General features: G+C 49.2%; 2 protein-coding genes across 6 annotated transcripts in view; one reads left to right on the top strand and one right to left on the bottom strand.

The window, feature by feature from the left end:
• NUP98 (nucleoporin 98 and 96 precursor) overlaps nucleotides 1-6,755 on the bottom strand; it is a 135,793-nt gene extending 129,038 nt beyond the window's left edge. For all 5 annotated transcript variants that reach the window (XM_033205666.1, XM_033205667.1, XM_033205665.1 and 2 more), the window contains exon 1: nucleotides 6,344-6,755. The gene's annotated coding sequence lies outside the window, so the exon portion shown is untranslated. The remainder of the gene's footprint in view (nucleotides 1-6,343) is intronic.
• A 56-nt stretch (nucleotides 6,756-6,811) lies between these two features.
• The window catches only part of PGAP2 (post-GPI attachment to proteins 2), a 28,830-nt gene continuing 17,629 nt past the window's right edge, over nucleotides 6,812-18,012 (top strand). The window contains 3 exon segments of the mRNA XM_033205671.1: nucleotides 6,812-6,857; nucleotides 6,860-6,952; nucleotides 17,736-17,754. Coding sequence (XP_033061562.1) covers nucleotides 6,812-6,857; nucleotides 6,860-6,952; nucleotides 17,736-17,754 — 158 coding nt within the window.

Below are 18,012 nucleotides of genomic sequence, written 5' to 3'. Positions count from 1 at the left end.
CACGTTGGTGAGGCTGGTCTCAAACTCCTAACCTTGTGATCCACCCGCTTCAGCCTCCCAAAGTGCTGGGACTACAGGTGGTGAGACACCACGCCCAGCCAGCTATCACCGTATTTTTTTTTTTTTTTTTTTGAGACGGAGTCTTGCTCTGTCGCCCAGGCTGGAGTGCAGTGGCCGGATCTCAGCTCACTGCAAGCTCCACCTCCCGGGTTTCCGCCATTCTCCTGCCTCAGCCTCCCGAGTAGCTGGGACTACAGGCGCCCGCCTCGTCGCCCGGCTAGTTTTTTGTATTTTTAAGTAGAGACAGGGTTTCACCGTGTTAGCCAGGATGGTCTCGATCTCCTGACCTCGTGATCCGCCCGTCTTGGCCTCCCAAAGTGCTGGGATTACAGGCGTGAGCCACCGCGCCCGGCTATCACCGTATTTTTAAGAATTTTTCGGCCGGGCGTGGTGGCTCAAGGGCCGGGCGCGCTGGCTCAAGCCTGTAATCCCAGCACTTTGGGAGGCCTAGACGGGCTGATCACGAGGTCCAGGAGATCGAGACCATCCTGGTTAACACGGTGAAACCCCGTCTCTACTAAAAAATACAAAAAACTAGCCGGGCGAGGTGGCGGGCGCCTGTAGTCCCAGCTACTGGGGAGGCTGAGGCAGGAGAATGGCGTGAACCCGGGAGGCGGAGCTTGCAGTGAGCTGAGATCCGGCCACTGCACTCCAGCCTGGGCAGCAGAGCAAGACTCCGTCTCAAAAAAAATAAATAAAATAAAAAAATAAAAATAAATAAAAATACAAAAAAAACTAGCCGGGCGAGGTGGCGGGCGCCTGTAGTCCCAGCTACTCAGGAGGCTGAGGCAGGAGAATGGCGTAAACCTGGGAGGCGGAGCTTGCAGTGAGCTGAGATCCGCCACTGCACTCCAGCCTGGGCAGCAGAGCAAGACTCCGTCTCAAAAAAAATAAATAAAATAAAAAAATAAAAATAAATAAAAATACAAAAAAAACTAGCCGGGCGAGGTGGCGGGCGCCTGTAGTCCCAGCTACTCAGGAGGCTGAGGCAGGAGAATGGCGTAAACCTGGGAGGCGGAGCTTGCAGTGAGCTGAGATCCGGCCACTGCACTCCAGTCCGGGCGACAGAGCGAGACTCCGCCTCAGAAAAAAAAAAAAAAAAAGAATTTTTCTTTCCTTACTAAAAAAAAAAAAAAAACTGCAAGTATTTACCATTACACTGAATTAAGTACAAATTCTTCAATGCGGTAATAATGGCTGGGCATGGTGGCTCACGCCTGTAATCCCAGCACTTTGGAAGGCCGAAGCGGGTGGACTGCTTGAGGTCAGGAGTTCCAGATCAGCCTGGCCAATATGGTGAAACCTTGTCTCTACTAAAAATACAAAATTAGCTGGGTGTGGTGGCACGCACCTGTCATCCAGCTACTTGGGAGGCTGAGGCAAGAGAATTGCTTGAACCCAGGAGGCAGAGGTTGCAGTGAGCCAAGATCACTAAATTGTACCATTGCACTCCAGCATGGATGACAAAAGCGAAACTCCATCTCAAGAAAAAAAAAAAAGAAAGTTAAGGAGTTTTTCACGGAGTCAGCCGTGGTGGCTCACGCCTGTAATCCCAGCACTTTGGGAGGCCAAGGCGGGTTGACCACGAGGTCAGGAAATCAAGACCATCCTGGCTAACACGGTGAAAACCTGTTTCTACTAAAAATACAAAAAATTAGCCAGGCGTGGTGGCGGACGCCTGTAGTCCCAGCTACGTAGGAGGCTGAGGCAGGAGACTGCTGTGAACCTGGGAGGCGGAGCTTGCAGTGAGCTGAGATTGTGCCACTGCACTCCAGCCTGGGCGACAGAGTGAGACTCTGTCTCAAAAAAAAAAAAAAAAAAAAGGTTTTCGTGGACATTTTAACAAAATGTAATGTAAACAAATGCCAAGCCACAGTGTTATTTTAATAATATATTTGAAAAGTTTTCACTAGAGTAGTAGTCTCAATCAAGGGCAACTGTGACAATTTCTTCAGACATTCCTGATTTTAACCTGCACAGGATGTGTTATGGGTATCTAATGGACAGAGGTAGGAATGTCGCTAAATATCCTACAATATACAACAGAGGCCCCACGATAATTATCTGGCCCAAAGTCTCAAAAGTTCCAAAGCTGAGAAACCTTTCTCTAGAGCCATGCTGTGCCAAATACTTAGGGTCAATTTCAAACAAAAAGAATGCATCAAGTTCTCAGGAAATGTTTACCTACCTTGCCTCTAATACGTACTGTTTTTTGTTTCTTTTCTTTTCTTTTCTCTTGAGTCAGAGTCTCGCTGTCACCTAGGCTGGAGTGCAGTGGCGCATCTCAGCTCACTGCAACCGATGCTCACTGCAACCTCCACCTCCCTGGGAGTTCAAGCAATTCTCCTTCCTCAGCCTACTGAGTAGCTGGGATTACAGGCGCATGACGCCACACCCAGCGAATTTTTTGTATTTTTTTTTTTTTTTTTAAGTAGAGATGGGGTTTCACCGTGTTGCCCAGGCTGGTCTCAAACTCCTGAGATCAGGCAATCCACCCGACTTGGCCTCCCAAAATGCTAGGATTACAGGTGTGAGCCACCGCACCGGGCCTTTGTTTTGTTTTGAGACAGGGCCTCATGCGGTTTCCCAGGTTGGAACTGCAATCACAGCACTGCAGCCTCAATGTCCAGGGCTCTTGGCGATTCTCTGATTTCAGCCTATCAAGTAGTTGGAGTACAGGTGCAAGCCACCATACCTGGATAATTTTTGTATTTTTCATAGAGACAGGGTTTCCCCATGTTGCCGAGGCTAGTCTTCAACTTCTGGGCTCAAGCAATCCACCTGCCTCGACCTTCAAGGTGCTGGGATTACAGGAGTGAGTCACCATGCTCGGCCAATACTTATCGTCAAATCTCTGAATTTCTTATTCCCCTAACCTTTCAACAAATTGCATAACTGCATATAGTCTCATTATTGGAAATTAAATATTAGTACCATCATTCTTTACTTTCCAAGTTAACTACCACCACATAAATCATATTACAAGAAAATAATAACTAATTTTTTCAAAGCTGTAAATTTTAGTTCCTTAAAAATTCTGCTTGCTCTTAGTTATCCAGACCTTAGTAGACATAAACAAAGTCAGGTACCAGCTAGATGCAGTGGCTCATGCCTGTAATCTCAGCACTTTGGGAGGCTGAGGTGGGGGGTGGCTTGAGTCCAGGATTCAATACCAGCCTGGGCAACACAGCAAAACCCCATCTCAACCAAAAAAATACAAAAAAAATTAGCTGGGTATGGTGGTGCACACCTGAGGTCCCAGCTACATGGGAGGCTAAGGTGGGAGGACTGCTTGAGCCCAGGAGGTTGAGGCTGCTGTGAACCGAGACTGCACCACTGCACTCCAGCGTGGGTGATAGAGTGAGACCCTATCTCATTAAATAAATAAACACATAAATGTCAGGTACCAAAGTATCCTATAACACATAAAGAGCAGAAACCATCTTATCTGGGCCCCATATTTCAGGAGCCTCTCTCTCTTTTTTTTTGAGACGGAGTCTCGCTCTATCGCCCAGGCTGGAGTGCAGTGGCCGGATCTCAGCTCACTGCAAGCTCTGCCTCCCGGGTTTACGCCATTCTCCTGCCTCAGCCTCCCGAGTAGCTGGGACTACAGGCGCCCACCACCTTGCCCGGCTAGTTTTTTGTATTTTTTTAGTAGAGACGGGGTTTCACGGTGTTAGCCAGGATGGTCTCGATCTCCTGACCTCGTGATCCATCCGTCTCGGCCTCCCAAAGTGCTGGGATTACAGGCTTGAGCCACCGCGCCCGGCCAGGAGCCTCTCTCTATTGACTACTGCTAGGTATAACTCCTCCATATTTGTCTATTCATTCAAGTAAACACACTTACTGAGGGCCTACTACATGGCAAGCAACTGGACAACAAAGATAAGATGAAAATATTTTACCAGCCTAATAAAAAAACAGCTAAAATAAAAATATGTTCTATAAATGCAAGTATCAAATAAGTGTTATGGAAGCTTGCAGAGGAGAGAATGCCAAGAACAGCTTCCCAGAAAAGGGTGATGCTTGAACTGAGAAAATGTCACGGAAAACATAACCTGTTCACACTTTACTATTAAGACTATGGTTCTCTTCTGCACAACTAGTTTTGAGTTTATGCTCTGTCATCTAAACAAGAGCAAAGTATCAATCTTACTGATAAGAACAGAACCAAGTGTCAACTAATTCAATTTCATCAAATCTGAAGAGTCAAAAATAATAATTTTACCCAAATATTTCCCAGTACCTTTATCCTGTCCAACCTCTAGTTTCGGTTTTTAAATACCCTAACTTCCTCCACCAGGTAAACATACTGTAACTCAGTTAACTCGAGTTTCTTCTTTTGTTTTTTTTTTTTTTTTTTTTTTTTGAGACGGAGTCTTGCTCTGCCACCCAGGCTGGAGTACAGTGGCCGGATCTCAGCTCACTGCAAGCTCCACCTCCCGGGTTTACGCCATTCTCCTGCCTCAGCCTCCCGAGTAGCTGGGACTACAGGCGCCCGCCTCGTCGCCCGGCTAGTTTTTTGTATTTTTTTAAGTAGAGACAGGGTTTCACCGTATTAGCCAGGATGGTCTCGATCTCCTGACCTCGTGATCCGCCCGTCTCGGCCTCCCAAAGTGCTGGGATTACAGGCTTGAGCCACCGCGCCCGGCCGAGTTTCTTCTTGAATTTAGTTTCTTCTTGAATTTATAAGATCGTCACAGGGAATGATCACGGCTCTTTTCTTTCTTTATTCCAGTTAGCTTCTTCCTACAAAACGGAGTTTTTTTTCCTCACCTTATTCTACTGTAATACTTCACTTTGAATTCTGTACCTGAAAGGAGCCATGAGTTCCAAGGTACAACTACTACAAACGGACTCCTGCCTGGCTTTCTAAGTCTTGTCAATGAAAATTTCCTGCTTTCTACTCCAGTACTGTTATAAATCCCTAACTGACTCCGAGTCCTCATCAGCTGACACAAGTCAAAAAATTCCTATTTAGAAAGGGAAATAATGGCTTGTAGTTTTATCGATTTGTTTCCAATACATAACAACGATGACATTCTTTAACCATCTTCTAAGTTTAGTTCTCGAGGTCCAGGTTAGGGTACCACTAACAAAGCTTCCACCTTACCCGTGAACAGAGCTGGTAGCAACTAAATGGAAAACGCTATGAAGACTACATCTACGTCTAGCTACCTAACGTCCATGCCGCACCGATCTCCCATAGGGAATTCTTAATAATGGGAGACTGAAACATTCAGGGAGGGTGAGGTAGTAGAAAAATTTTTAGACTGTCAAAGATCCGGCGTTGACTAATCCTGTCTGTTACTCCGGGCCTCGATTTCCCCTACCTACAAAACTGATGTAAGGTAGGGGGATTGACTTAAACAATTTCTTTTTTTTTTTTTTTTTGAGGCGGAGTCTCGCTCTGTCTCCCGGACTGGAGTGCAGTGGCCGGATCTCAGCTCACTGCAAGCTCCGCCTCCCGGGTTTACGCCATTCTCCTGCCTCAGCCTCCCGAGTAGCTGGGACTACAGGCGCCCGCCACCTCGCCCAGCTAGTTTTTGTATTTTTAGTAGAGACGGGGTTTCACCGTGTTAGCCAGGATGGTCTCGATCTCCTGACCTCGTGATCCACCCGTCTCGGCCTCCCAAAGTGCTGGGATTACAGGCTTGAGCCACCGCGCCCGGCCGACTTAAACAATTTCTAAAGTCCTTATGGCTATAGTAATCCAGAAACTCAATCTTTCTCATCTGGCTTTACACTGAACACGTGGGAAAATAAAAGAACCTTTTGCTCCACCGAACCGACTCCTATTCTCAGATACTATCTTAAAAATCTCACAAACTTCGGACTCACCCTAATCCTCGGGATGCCCATTTTCCTTATGGAGAAGCCAAGGCAAACTAAGCCCAGTCCCACATGGCGCTCAAAGAAGTGCGGGCAGACAGTATTCAGGGTCTCAAAGCGCTGACTCCAGAAAGGCCAGCCCACCGTGGGGTCCTTACACCACCGAATGAATGAGTACAACCAGACAGACGCCCACTCTCGTGGGCAGCAACCGGAAACCTCCAAGCCTAGTGTGGGGTCTACACTGATGTTCATTCTCTCCCAGGGCCTCCAAAGCCGGACCTCCCGGCCTCTGGGTCCTGGGCCCCGCCCCTCTCTCAGGCCAGAAGGTGCGCGCCGCTGCGCGAGACTTCGACGCGGAGAGGCCCTGGGACGCCCCGCGCGTCCGCCGGCCCGGAAGAGAGTAGAGGCCTGCGGGTCTCGGCCGCTGCAGCTCGGGCTCCCGACTTACCGCGGTTCAGTGGGGAAAGGGAAGTGTCAGGAGTCCGGGCCCAGGCCCGTCTGCCACCCGCCACTCACAGAGCAGCGCGCGGCTCCCACGAAACCGTCGCCGCCACCGCTACCACCACTGCCACCGACCGCCGCTTCGGGCGCAGCGCGCAGAGGGCCCGACTGCGTCACACGCCGCCCGGCGTCAGAGGCTCGTTGCGGGCGCTCCGCCCTCGCCGTCCGCGCATTGGTGGTTGCCGCCGCCACTCTGGGTCGGCCCTGTTATTCATTGGGCAACGCGTCTTTTGAACCCGAACGTGGGGGAGGTCTTGGGGGGGGGGAAGGGGCGAGAGGGAAGAGGAGGGGCACAAGGAGTTCGGTGAGGCACGGGGTGGGGCGGTGAGAGGGCCGTGGAGTCCCGCCCTTCGCCGCCGCGGTTGGCGGGAGCGAGTCGTGACGTCACACAGGGCCTCTCGACGTGGGCTTGTGAATGGCTAGATTGGGAAGCACCGGCGGGGTGTCGGGAAGAGTGGTGACGCACATAGAGACTCCGCCCCCTTCCTTGGAGTGCAGCGACTCGGGCTGAGGGACCTCGGGCCAATCAGAGGGACAGCCCCAGAATGGCATGGTAACTATTCGACCCTTTCCTTGCCCCGATCCGCGGGCGCTGCTGGGAAGGCTTCCTAGTCTCTCTGCCCGCACTTCCTGCCCAGACCACGTGCGGAGCCTGAGGGCTCTCTTGGGAGGTCTGTCTGTCCAAAGAGTTTGCCTGAGGCTGCTTCAGGGCCCTAAATGCTGACCCTATTCTCTCCTGACCCATGCTTGCCCCAGCACATTCTTTCCCTCCCTGAATTTCTAGGATAGACATTAGGAGCATTAGAGATGCCCTAAGGGCCTAGCCCACCAAAGGGCCTGGTACAAATGAGGTTTGTTGGAACGTCTTTCCCGGTTGCACTTGGAGAACCTCTACTTTTTTTTTTTTTTTTTTAATTTTTTTTTTTTTTTTTTTTTTTTGAGGCGGAGTCTCGCTCAGTCGCCCGGACTGGAGTGCAGTGGCCAGATCTCAGCTCACTGCAAGCTCCGCCCCTCGGGTTCCCGCCATTCTCCTGCCTCAGCCTCCTGAGTAGCTGGGACTACAGGCGCCCGCCACCTCGCCGGCTAGTTTTTTTTTTTGTATTTTTAGTAGACGGGGTTTCACCGTGTTCGCCAGGATGGTCTCGATCTCCTGACCTCGTGATCCGCCTGTCTCGGCCTCCCAAAGTGCTGGGATTACAGGCTTGAGCCACCGCGCCCGGCCTTTTTTTTTAATTTTAAGATGGAGTCTCGCGTTGTCGCCTAGGCTGGAGTCCGTTGGCGCAACCTTGGCTCACTGCAACCTCCGCCTCCCGGGTTCAAGCGGTTCTCCTGCGTTAGCCTCCCAAGTAGCTGGGATAACAGGCGCCCGCCACCAGGCCCAGCTAATTTTTGTATTTATAGTAGAGACGGGGGGGGTTTCACCGTTTGGTCAGGCTGGTCTCGAACTCCGGACCTCAAGTGATACACCCGCCTCGGCCTCCTGAAGTGCTGGGATTACAGGCGTGAGCCACCTTCCCCGTGAACTCCTCCTTTTTTTTTTTTTCTTTTTTTTTGAGATGGAGTCTTGCCCTGCCCCCTCTGTCTCCCAGGCTGGAGTGCAGTGGCGTGATCTCGGCTCACTGCAATCTCCGGCTCCCGGGTACAAGAGATTCTCCTGCCTTAACCTCCCGAGTAGGTGGGATAACAGGCACTCGCGCGGCGCCTGGCTAATTTTTGTATTTTTAGTAAAGACTGGGTTTTGCCAGGTTGGCCAGGCTGGTCTCGAACTCCAGAACTCAGGTGATCCGCCCGCCTCGGCCTCCCACAGTGCTGGCCTTACAGGCATGAGCCACCGCTCCCAGCCGAACCCCTACTTATTCTTTTTTTTTTTTTTTTTTTTTTTTTTTGAGGCGGAGTCTCGCTCTGTCGCCCGGACTGGAGTGCAGTGGCCGGATCTCAGCTCACTGCAAGCTCCGCCTCCCGGGTTTACGCCATTCTCCTGCCTCAGCCTCCCGAGTAGCTGGGACTACAGGCGCCCGCCACCTAAAGGACGGGAATTTCAAATGTTCCCATCTTCTCAGTGATACATTTGCCAAGCTTTCCCAGCGAGTTGAGCCAATGCTTGGGCAGGCCTCTGTTGAAGTGTTGTCACTTTGTATCCTATTATTTACCCTCCGTTTTCTGTGCTTTGGGCTCTTGGAAGTCCTCCTGGGGCAGAAGTCCTCCCAGAGCAGAAGACTGATACTCCAAGAGTGAAAGGTGGGCATTTTCTAGATACTAGACATCTTTAGTGACTGAGTCTCACAGCAGGAGCTGTGCTCAGAAAGCAAAGCATATACTGGCCAGACTGGTGGCTCACACCTGTAATCTGAGCACTTTGGGAGGCTGAGGTGGGCAGATCACTTGAGGCCAGGAGTTCAAGACCAGCCTGGCCAACATGATGAAACCCTGTTTCTACTAAAAATAGAAAAATTAGCTAGGCGTGGTGGTGGGCACCTATAATCCCAGCTGCTTCTCGGGTTCCTGACGCATGAGAATCGCTTGAACCCGGGAGGCGGAGATTGCAGTGAGCAAGGATCCTGCCAGGCACTCCAGAGTGATCTCCAAAAAAAGAAAAAAACAAAACAAAACAAAAAAACCTCCACCACCACCTCTTTGTGGGACATCAATGCAAAATTGAAATGGGCTTTACCTCAAATGTAAATGTGTTTAAATACATGTGGGTTTTTGGTGATGGCAAGGGATTAGAGATAATTGATTTATTTGTTTAAAAAATGGGAGGCTTTGGCTGGGCGCGGTGGCTCAAGCCTGTAATCCCAGCACTTTGGGAGGCCGAGACGGGCGGATCACGAGGTCAGGAGATCGAGACCATCCTGGCTAATACGGTGAAACCCCGTCTCTACTAAAAAATACAAAAAACTAGCCGGGCAAGGTGGCCAGGCGCCTGTAGTCCCAGCTACTCGGGAGGCTGAGGCAGGAGAATGGCGTAAACCCGGGAGGCGGAGCTTGCAGTGAGCTGAGATCCGGCCACTGCACTCCAGCCTGGGCGGCAGAGCCAGACTCCCTCTCAAAAAAAAAAAAAAAGGGGAGGCTGGGAGTGGGGGCTCACGCCTGTAATCCCAGCACTTGGGAGTTCACGGCAGGAGGATCACTTAAACCCAGGAGTTTGAGACCAGCTCGGACAAAATAGTGAGTTCCCACCTATACAAAACATTACCCAAGGCCAGGTGTGGTGGCACGCGCCTGTAGTCCCAGCTACTTGGGAGGCTGAAGTAGGAAGATCGTTTGAGCCCAAGAGGTTAAAGCTGCAGTGAGCTGTGATTATAGCTACGCCACTCCCGCCTGGGCAACAGAGGGAGACTCCCTCTGGGAAAAAGAAAAAAAAAGTGCTGGGTTGTAAAGATGGAATAAGATAGTAGATGGAAGAAACATGGTAGATTGTAGGTGCTCAGTAGATACTTGAAGGAAGAAAATCAATGTACGGTTGGCCAAATAGTAAAGTTACTTTAAACATCTGACTGCAGCCATCTTCCCCCATCTCCTCCATCCAAAACACCCCTCCTTTACAACCACACTCCCTTGCCTTTGCTAGACTTTAGAAAGTCATTAACTCTCCCTAGATAGTTACAGTGGCTTCATAACTGCCCTCTAGAACCTTGAATTTCTTGCCCTTTAATCTCCAAGCCCAATTATTTTTAAGCCTCTCCTCTACTGACTTATTTTGGTATTCCCTAAGGCAAGGCATATAGTAGTTACACATTAGATAGTTGATGCACGAATGAGTGAATTATTTTCTTCAGTTGGGGATTAGTAGTAGAAGTGTTGGACTTTGAGTCAGAGAACCTGGTTTAAATCTGGATGCAGATTTAATTTAATTCTGTTTAATTAATTTAATTAAATTAAGAAATTTGGGCCAGGCAGGATGGCTCATGCCTGTAATCCCAGCATTTTGGGAGGCCAAGGCAGGCGAATCATGAGGTCAGGAGATTGAGACCAGCCTGGCTAACATGGTAAAACCCCGTCTCTACTAAAAATAGAAAAAATTAGCGGCCGGGCGCGGTGGCTCAAGCCTGTAATCCCAGCACTTTGGGAGGCCGAGACGGGCGGATCACGAGATCAGGAGTTCGAGACCATCCTGGCTAACACGGTGAAACCCCGTCTCTACTAAAAAATACAAAAAGCTAGCCGGGCGTGGTGGCTGGCGCCTGTAGTCCCAGCTACTCGGGAGGCTGAAGCAGGAGAATGGCGTAAACCCGGGAGGCGGAGCTTGCAGTGAGCTGAGATCCGGCCACTGCACTCCAGCCCCGGTGACAGAGTGAGACTCTGTCTCAAAAACAAAAAATTAGCCAGGTGTGGTGGTGGACACCTGTAGTCCCAGCTACTCAGGAGGTTGAGGCAGGAGAATTGCTTGAATCTGGGAGGCGGAGGTTGCAGTGAACTGAGATCGAGCCACCGTACTCCATCGTGGGCCACAGAGCGAGACTCTGTCTCTAAAAAAAAAAGAAATTTGGGCAAATTTCCTGCAGGGCACAGTGGCTCACGCCTGTAATCCCAGCACTTTTGGAGGCTGAAGCAGGTGGATCGCCTGAGGTCAGGAGTTCGAAACCAGCCTGGCCAACATGGTGAAACCCTGTCTCTACTAAATTTACAAAAAATTAGCTGGGTGTGGTGGCGCATGCCTGTAATCCCAGCTATTTGGGAGGCTGAGGCAGGAGAATTGCTTGAACCGGGGAGGCAGAAGCTGCGGTGAGCTGAGATCGCGACATTGCACTCCAGCCTGGGCAACAAGAGTGAAAGTCTGTCTCCAAAAAAAAAAAAGAAAGAAAAGAAAAGAGAGGAAAGAAAAAAAGAAAAGCATAAAACATGGGCAAATTTCCTAATCCCTCTGAACCTCAATTTTCTTTTGTATAAAATGGGGATAACAACCATATTTGCCTTACAGGGTCATAGTGAGAATTGAACGAGAGACTACATTTAAAACACTTAGCATACTACCTGGCACACATACGGCCTCAATAAATGGTATTGTTTGCATTGTTTAAAAATGTTGCCAGCCAGGCGCAGTGGCTCAGGCCTGTAATCCCAACACTTTGGGAGGCCGAGGTGGGTGGATCACGAAGTCCGGAGATCGAGACCATCCTGGCTAACACGGTGAAACCCTGTCTCTACTAATAAAATAAAAAAAAAATTAGCTGGGCACAGTGGCGGGCGCCTAGAGTCCCAGCTACTCGGGAGGCTGAGGCAGGAGAATGGTGTGAACCCAGGAGGTGGAGCTTGCAGTGAGCCGAGGTTGCACCACTGCACTCCAGCCCCAGCGACAGAATGAGACTCCATCTCAAAAAAAAAAAAATTATTGCCAGGCACGGTGGCTCACTCCTGTAATCCCAGCACTTTGGGAGGCTGAGGCGGGCAGATCACCTGAGATCAGGAATTCGAGACCAGCCTGGCCAACATAGCGAAACCCCATCTCTACTAAAAAAAAAAAAAAAAATTAGCAGGCATAGTGGCACGCGCCTGTAATCCCAGCTAGTAGGGAGACTAAGGCAGGAGAATCACTTGAACCCAGGAGGTGGAGGTTGCAGTGAGTCAAGATTGCACCACCGCACACCCAGCCTCAGCCTATGTGACAGAGGGAGACTCTGTCTCTAAATAAATTAATAAATAAAAATGTTGAGTTCCCATTCTAAATATTCTAAGATATGGATTCTGATACTGAAAGAGGACTCAGAAATGTCTTTTTTCTTTTCTTTTCTTTTCTTTTTTTGCTATAAAATGGTTCTGAAAGAAGTGTCTTGAATGAGTGAGCAAATGAGTACATTCAGTCCAAAGTACAAGTAGGTGTGCAGGAAAATAGTGCATACTTGTGGAAAGACTGGAGGAATATGTACTGGATGAGGAATACTCCAGGGAAGAATTTCCTGTGACTTTGGTGATTTCTAAAGATACATTGTTGGATGCTTTGGTAGGCAAGTGGCCCATGGCTCATCATTCCCAGGATTCCTGGCTGGGGAAGGGCATATTTGTGAAGCCAGGAGTTCCTTCCCACGCTCCTACTCTGTCTAAATTCTGATAACACCTCTTTTAGGTATTATTATCTTCCTTCTTCCATTCTGAAGACAAGGAGTTTGATGCATGCTTACAAACCCTGTTGGAGCCAAGCCTTATCCTGGACATCATGAGCCCAAAGATGTCCACAGCTCAATACTATTCTGGCCAAGGAAAGTCCAGCTTTGTCCTAGGAGCCCCCATCTCATACACATGACTTGAGAACTCACTGTATGCAGCTGTGAAGGATTGGTGGTTAGGGAGGAGACAGACCTGTAAGGACTGCAGAATTGTGGAAGGATGAGACTTCCTTCCAGAGAAGCAGCAGAGTTGGAGTCAGAGCTAAGCTTAAGTTGTAGATCTGCTACTTTTTATATCTTGCCTAAGTTATTTAACTCTTCTCTGCCCCAATTCCTTGTCTATGACATGGGAGCAATACTTTGTATTTTTTTTTTTTTGAGATGGAGTCTCACTCTGTCACCCAGACTGGAGTGCAGTGGTGCAACGTCGGCTCACTGCAACCTCCGCCTCCCGGGTTCAAGCAATTCTCACTCCTAAGCCTCCCAAGTAGCTAGGATTACAGGCTTCTGCCACCACACCCGGCTAATTTTTGTATTTTTAGTAGAGATGGAGTTTCACCATGTTGGCCGGGCTGGTCTCAAGCTCCTGACATTAAATATTCCACCTGCCTTGGCCTCCCAAAATGTTGGGATTACGGGCCTGAGCCACTGTGTCCAGCCAATACTTTGGCTTTTAACCATAGCATTTAGTCTAATGCATTTAATGAATTTACTGCTATATTCATCTTTTTTTTTTTTTTTTAAGTCTCACTCTGTCGCCCAGGCTGGAGTACAGTGGCGTGATCATGACTCACTGCAGCCTCCACCTCCCAGATTCAAGTGATTCTCGTGTCTCAGCCTTCCTAGTAGCTGGGATTATAGGCGTGTGCCACCACACCTGGCTAATTTTTGCATTTTTAGTAGAAATAAAGTTTTATCATGTTGGCCAGGCTGGTCTCAAACTCCAGACCTCAGGTGAACCACCTGCCTCAGCCTCCCAAAGTGCTGGGATTACAGGCATGAGCCACTATGCTCGGCCCATTTTTCCCACTATACCAGTTTGAAAGTTAAATTCTCTTTTACTATTAGTATTATTTTAGTGATCTCCCTAGAAATTACCACATGCATTCTTAACTTACCAAAGTGTCATGCTAATAAATACATTTACAGGAAAGATAGAGTTTCCTGAGATGGAGGCAGGAAGAGAAAACATTCCAAGCTAAATGAACAGGGAAGCAAGCAGATGAATAGGGAAAGATTTAATTCTTTTTTGAGTCAAAGAGTGAGGCTAGAGCAAGATGAGTGAGCTGGGGGTGGGTGGTGTAAAGCCATCCAGGAAGGATGTCTTGGTCATGAAAAAGATCTTTGAGAAGAACAAGAATAACTCCTCCTCAACCCAGGAAGAACACTGATTTTCCTGAGGCTTCCCAGGAGGCAATGGCAGAGCTTGGTCTAAAGCTGGATGTCTTTAGCAGTCTGTCCCTGCCTCTATACCTACCCCAGCCATGCTTACTCTGTCCCCTTTCTCTTCCTCAATCTCGGCTTACCTGTCTAAATACTGCCCATTCTTCAGAACCCAGTTCCGTTAAATCGATCCAACGAATATTTTTTCTTTTTCTTTTTGTATTTTTATTTTTAATTTGTATTTCTTTATTTTTTTGAGGTGGAGTCTCACTCTATCGCCCAGGCTGGAGTGCAGTGGCGCAATCTTGGCTCACTGCAACCTCTGCCTCCTGGGTTCAAGTGATTCTCCTGCCTTAGCCTCCCAAGTAGCTGGGATTACAGGCACCCGCCACCAGGCCTGGCTAATTTTTGTATTTTTAGTAGAGATATGGTTTTGCCATGTTGACCAGGCTGGTCTCGAACTCCTGACCTCAGGTGATCTGCTCACCTCAGCCTCCCAAAGTGATGGGATTACAGGCGTGAGCCACTGCATCTGGCCCAAGAACTCCTTTTATTTCTTTTATCTTCCCTTATGTAAATCAAGGTAGGCGAGGTCTTTCAAATTGACAGTGAAATAAAGAAATTCAGAGAGGGTCCATGACAGCCAAGGTCAGACAATACAGAAAAAGCTCAGGATAAGTTCAGACTGTAGCTGACATGTCTAATCATAATGACCATCATGCGTTGAGTACCTTCCACATGCCTAGCACACTGCTAAATTACCTCTAATACAACAACCCTATGATGTGGATATTCCTTTTTTTTTTTTTTTGAGACAGGGTCTTGCTCTGTCATTCAGGCTGTTGTGGAGTGGTATGATCTCAGTTGATTGCAACCTCTGCCTCCAGAGTTCAAGCAATCCTCCCACCTCAGTTTCCTGAGTAGCTGGGAGTACAAGTATGTGCCACCACACGCAGCTAATTTTTTGTATGTTTTGGTAGAGATGGATTCACCATGTTGCCTAGGCTGGTCTTGAACTCCTGGGCTCAAGTGATCCTCCTGCCTTGGTCTCCTAAATTGCTGGGATTATAGGTGTAAACCACCACACCCAGTGTGGATATTCCTAAATCAGTTTTACAGGCTGGGCACGGTGGCTTACGCCTGTAATACCAACACTTTGGGAGGCCAAGGAAGGAGGATCGCTTGAGCCTATGAGTTCAAGAACAGTCTAGGCAAGACAGTGAAGACAGTAAGACCTTTTTTTTTTTGAGACACAGTCTTGCTCTGTTGCAGCGGCGCAATCTCGGCTCACTGTAACCTCTGTCTCCCGGGTTCAGGTGATTCTCCTGCCTCAGCCTCCTGAGTAGCTGGGACTATAGGCACACACCACCACGTCCAGCTAATTTTTATATTTTTAGTAGAGACAGGGTTTCATCATGTTGGCCAGGATGGACTCAATCTCTTGACCTTGTGATCCACCCACCTTGGCCTCCCAAAATGCTGGGATTACAGGCATGAGCCATTGCGCCCGGCAAGACCTTGTTTTAAATAAATAAAGTCATTTTAAAGACAAGGAAACAGAGGCTCAGGGCTCTGTTTGGTGTATGGTGTATGGTGAATTGCCCATATTTCCCAAATCACCAGAAAATTAAAGAATTAATCTAAATTAGAGCACCTCAAGGTTTGGGCATTGGGGGTAGTCTAGAGGCAGGAAGAGGGGACCCAGCCTCAGGGAATGGTACTTAGGGCCAAGAGAACAGACAAGGTGTCAAGAAAGGGAACAATGGCCAGGAGCAGACACCCCTGGTTGGAGCTAGAGGAAGAGGATGACATAAAGCCCCAAGGCAGAAAACCTGAATCTAATTGCCAAAATTGGAGGGAGGTGGTTCTTTTTGTAAAGTTTTACTAGTCCGTTTGTCCTGGGACCTTAAAGAACAGGATAGGGGAGAATTCAAAATCAAGAAAAGTAGTTTTTAGAATCAGACACTCTTTGAGTGTGTACTCTCTCCAGACTTCAGAGCCCCTCAGAGTGTGTCTGAGGTATCTCTGGGTCCTCCACCATTGCTCCACATGAGGCCTGTCAAAGACAGGGCCTAGGCTGGGTGAATGAACCAAAGTGATGCATGAAAAAGAGCTCTGGCAAATTAATCACCAAATGCTAAGTGGCATTAACAGCATATAGTGGATTATGGGAGTTATCTCAGGTACCAGACTTGAGTCCTGGTTCTAGCATTTATTAGCTGTGTAAGTAGGTAACTTGGTTTCCCTGTTTTCCATTGGTAAAATGAGGATATTAAATAGTGTCTACTGGCGGGGCCCCTCGCTTGTAATCCCAGCACTTTGGGAGGCCAAGGCAGGTGGATCACCTGAGGTCAGGAATTTGCGACCAGCCTGACCAATGTGGCGAAACCCGGTGTCTACTAAAAGTACAAAAATTAGCCAGGCATGGTGGTGCCGCCTGTAGTCCCAGATACCTGGAAGGCTAAGATAGGAGAATTGCTTGAACCCGGGAGGTGGAGGTTGCAGTGAGCCGAGATTGTGGCACAGCACTCCAGCCTGGGTGACAGAGTGAGACTCTGTCTCAAAGAAAAAAAAAAAAGAAAAGAAAAAAAAAAAGGCCAGGCACGGTGGCTAACGCCTGTAATTCCAACACTCGGAAGCCGAGGTGGGGGCAGATCACGAGGTCAGGAGTTCGACACCAGCCTGGCCAAGATGGCAAAATCCCGTCTCTACTAAAAACTACAAAAATCAGCCGGGCGTGGTAGCAGGCGCCTGTAATCCCAGCTACTCGGGAGGCTGAGGCAGGAGAATCGCTTGAACCCAGGAGGCGGAGGATGCAGCGAGCCGTGATCGGATCTATTTTCACAGGTTTGTTTTTTGTTGTTGTTTTTTTTTTAGACGGAGTTTCGCTCTTGTCGCCCAGGCTTGAGTGCAGTGGTGCGATCTCGGCTCACTGCAACCTCCGCCTCCCGGGTTCAGGTTCAAGCGATTCTACTGCCTCACCCTCCCAAGTAGCTGGGATTACAGGCGCCCGCCACCGCGCCTGGCTAATTTTTGTATTTTTAGTAGAGACAGGGTTTCGCCATGTTGGCCAGGCTGGTGTCAAACTCCTGACCCTAGGTGATCCGCCCGCCTCGGCCTCCTAAAGTGCTGGGATTACAGGCGTGAGCCACCGCGCCCGGCCCTCACAGGGGTTTTATGAGGATTAAATAAATGAGATAACATAAAAAGTAAGAGTGCCTGGGACATACTGAGTGCTCAGAATGTGTTATTGCTAAGGATTTAAGTGGAAAAGTGCGATGTTAGCTGTGGCTAGCTTAGAGGTCCTCCACCCGCTGCAGATGCTCTGACTACCCCCGTGTGCTTGCAAGAGAGATGCTTGGTCTCTTCACCCTCCTTTCCCGTTGGGGTAGATGGTCTTTGCAAAGGGAGCCAGGGGTCCCCCTCAAGTTCTTTTATGGGTCAGTCATGGTCAGGGTAGGGAGGGAACTCTGGCAGCTGGTTTTTGGGGATCCTCTCATTGTGGAGAGACCTAAGGGCTGGTGGCCGGAGAGCCTTTTTCTGCGCTGTACACAGGACAGGGCGCCCTCTCCTGAACAAAGGCGGGAACAGCACTAGGCCAGACTTTCTGGGATGTGCCTTACCGGGTCTCATTGCCTGCAAAGGTGCTCTGACCATTGCTGAAATGTCCCCAACCACCCTGGCGAGCAAAGTTTGGGGGAGGGGCGCTAAGGCTGGGAGGAAACTGGCTTAATGTTTCAGAAGGGCGAGGCTGGATTATTCGGTTAGAATGGAGGTGCGGGGCAGGAGAGACGGGCGGATGAGAAAGAAATCCGGCCCCTGTTGAATTAATTTTGTATTCTTTCAACAGGTGATGGAACGCAGCTGAGAGGTAAGGCGACAAGGTGGCTTATCTAACATGCTAAACTCAGGTATCCAGAGCTCTTACGGCTGCCCGCACGCAGCCGAAATTAGTGGGGGCAGTCCCGGGCTGTAAAGCATAGTTTGAGGATACACCAGATTGAGGGGCAGAGCCACGGGTCGGGGTCTCCAGAAGCGGGGAGGAGCCAGCAGAGGATCTGGGCACAGTTTCCTCTCTAAGTTCCGCCCCGAGAGCGCCGGCCCCGCCCCCGCCGTTCGCGCTCTGACC

Source organism: Trachypithecus francoisi, unplaced genomic scaffold (genome assembly GCF_009764315.1).
Source record: "Trachypithecus francoisi isolate TF-2019V2 unplaced genomic scaffold, Tfra_2.0 Lachesis_group8, whole genome shotgun sequence".
NCBI lineage: Eukaryota > Metazoa > Chordata > Mammalia > Primates > Cercopithecidae > Trachypithecus > Trachypithecus francoisi.
The sequence above is the reverse complement of the archived record's forward strand: the minus strand, read 5'-3'. Positions and strand labels throughout refer to the sequence as shown.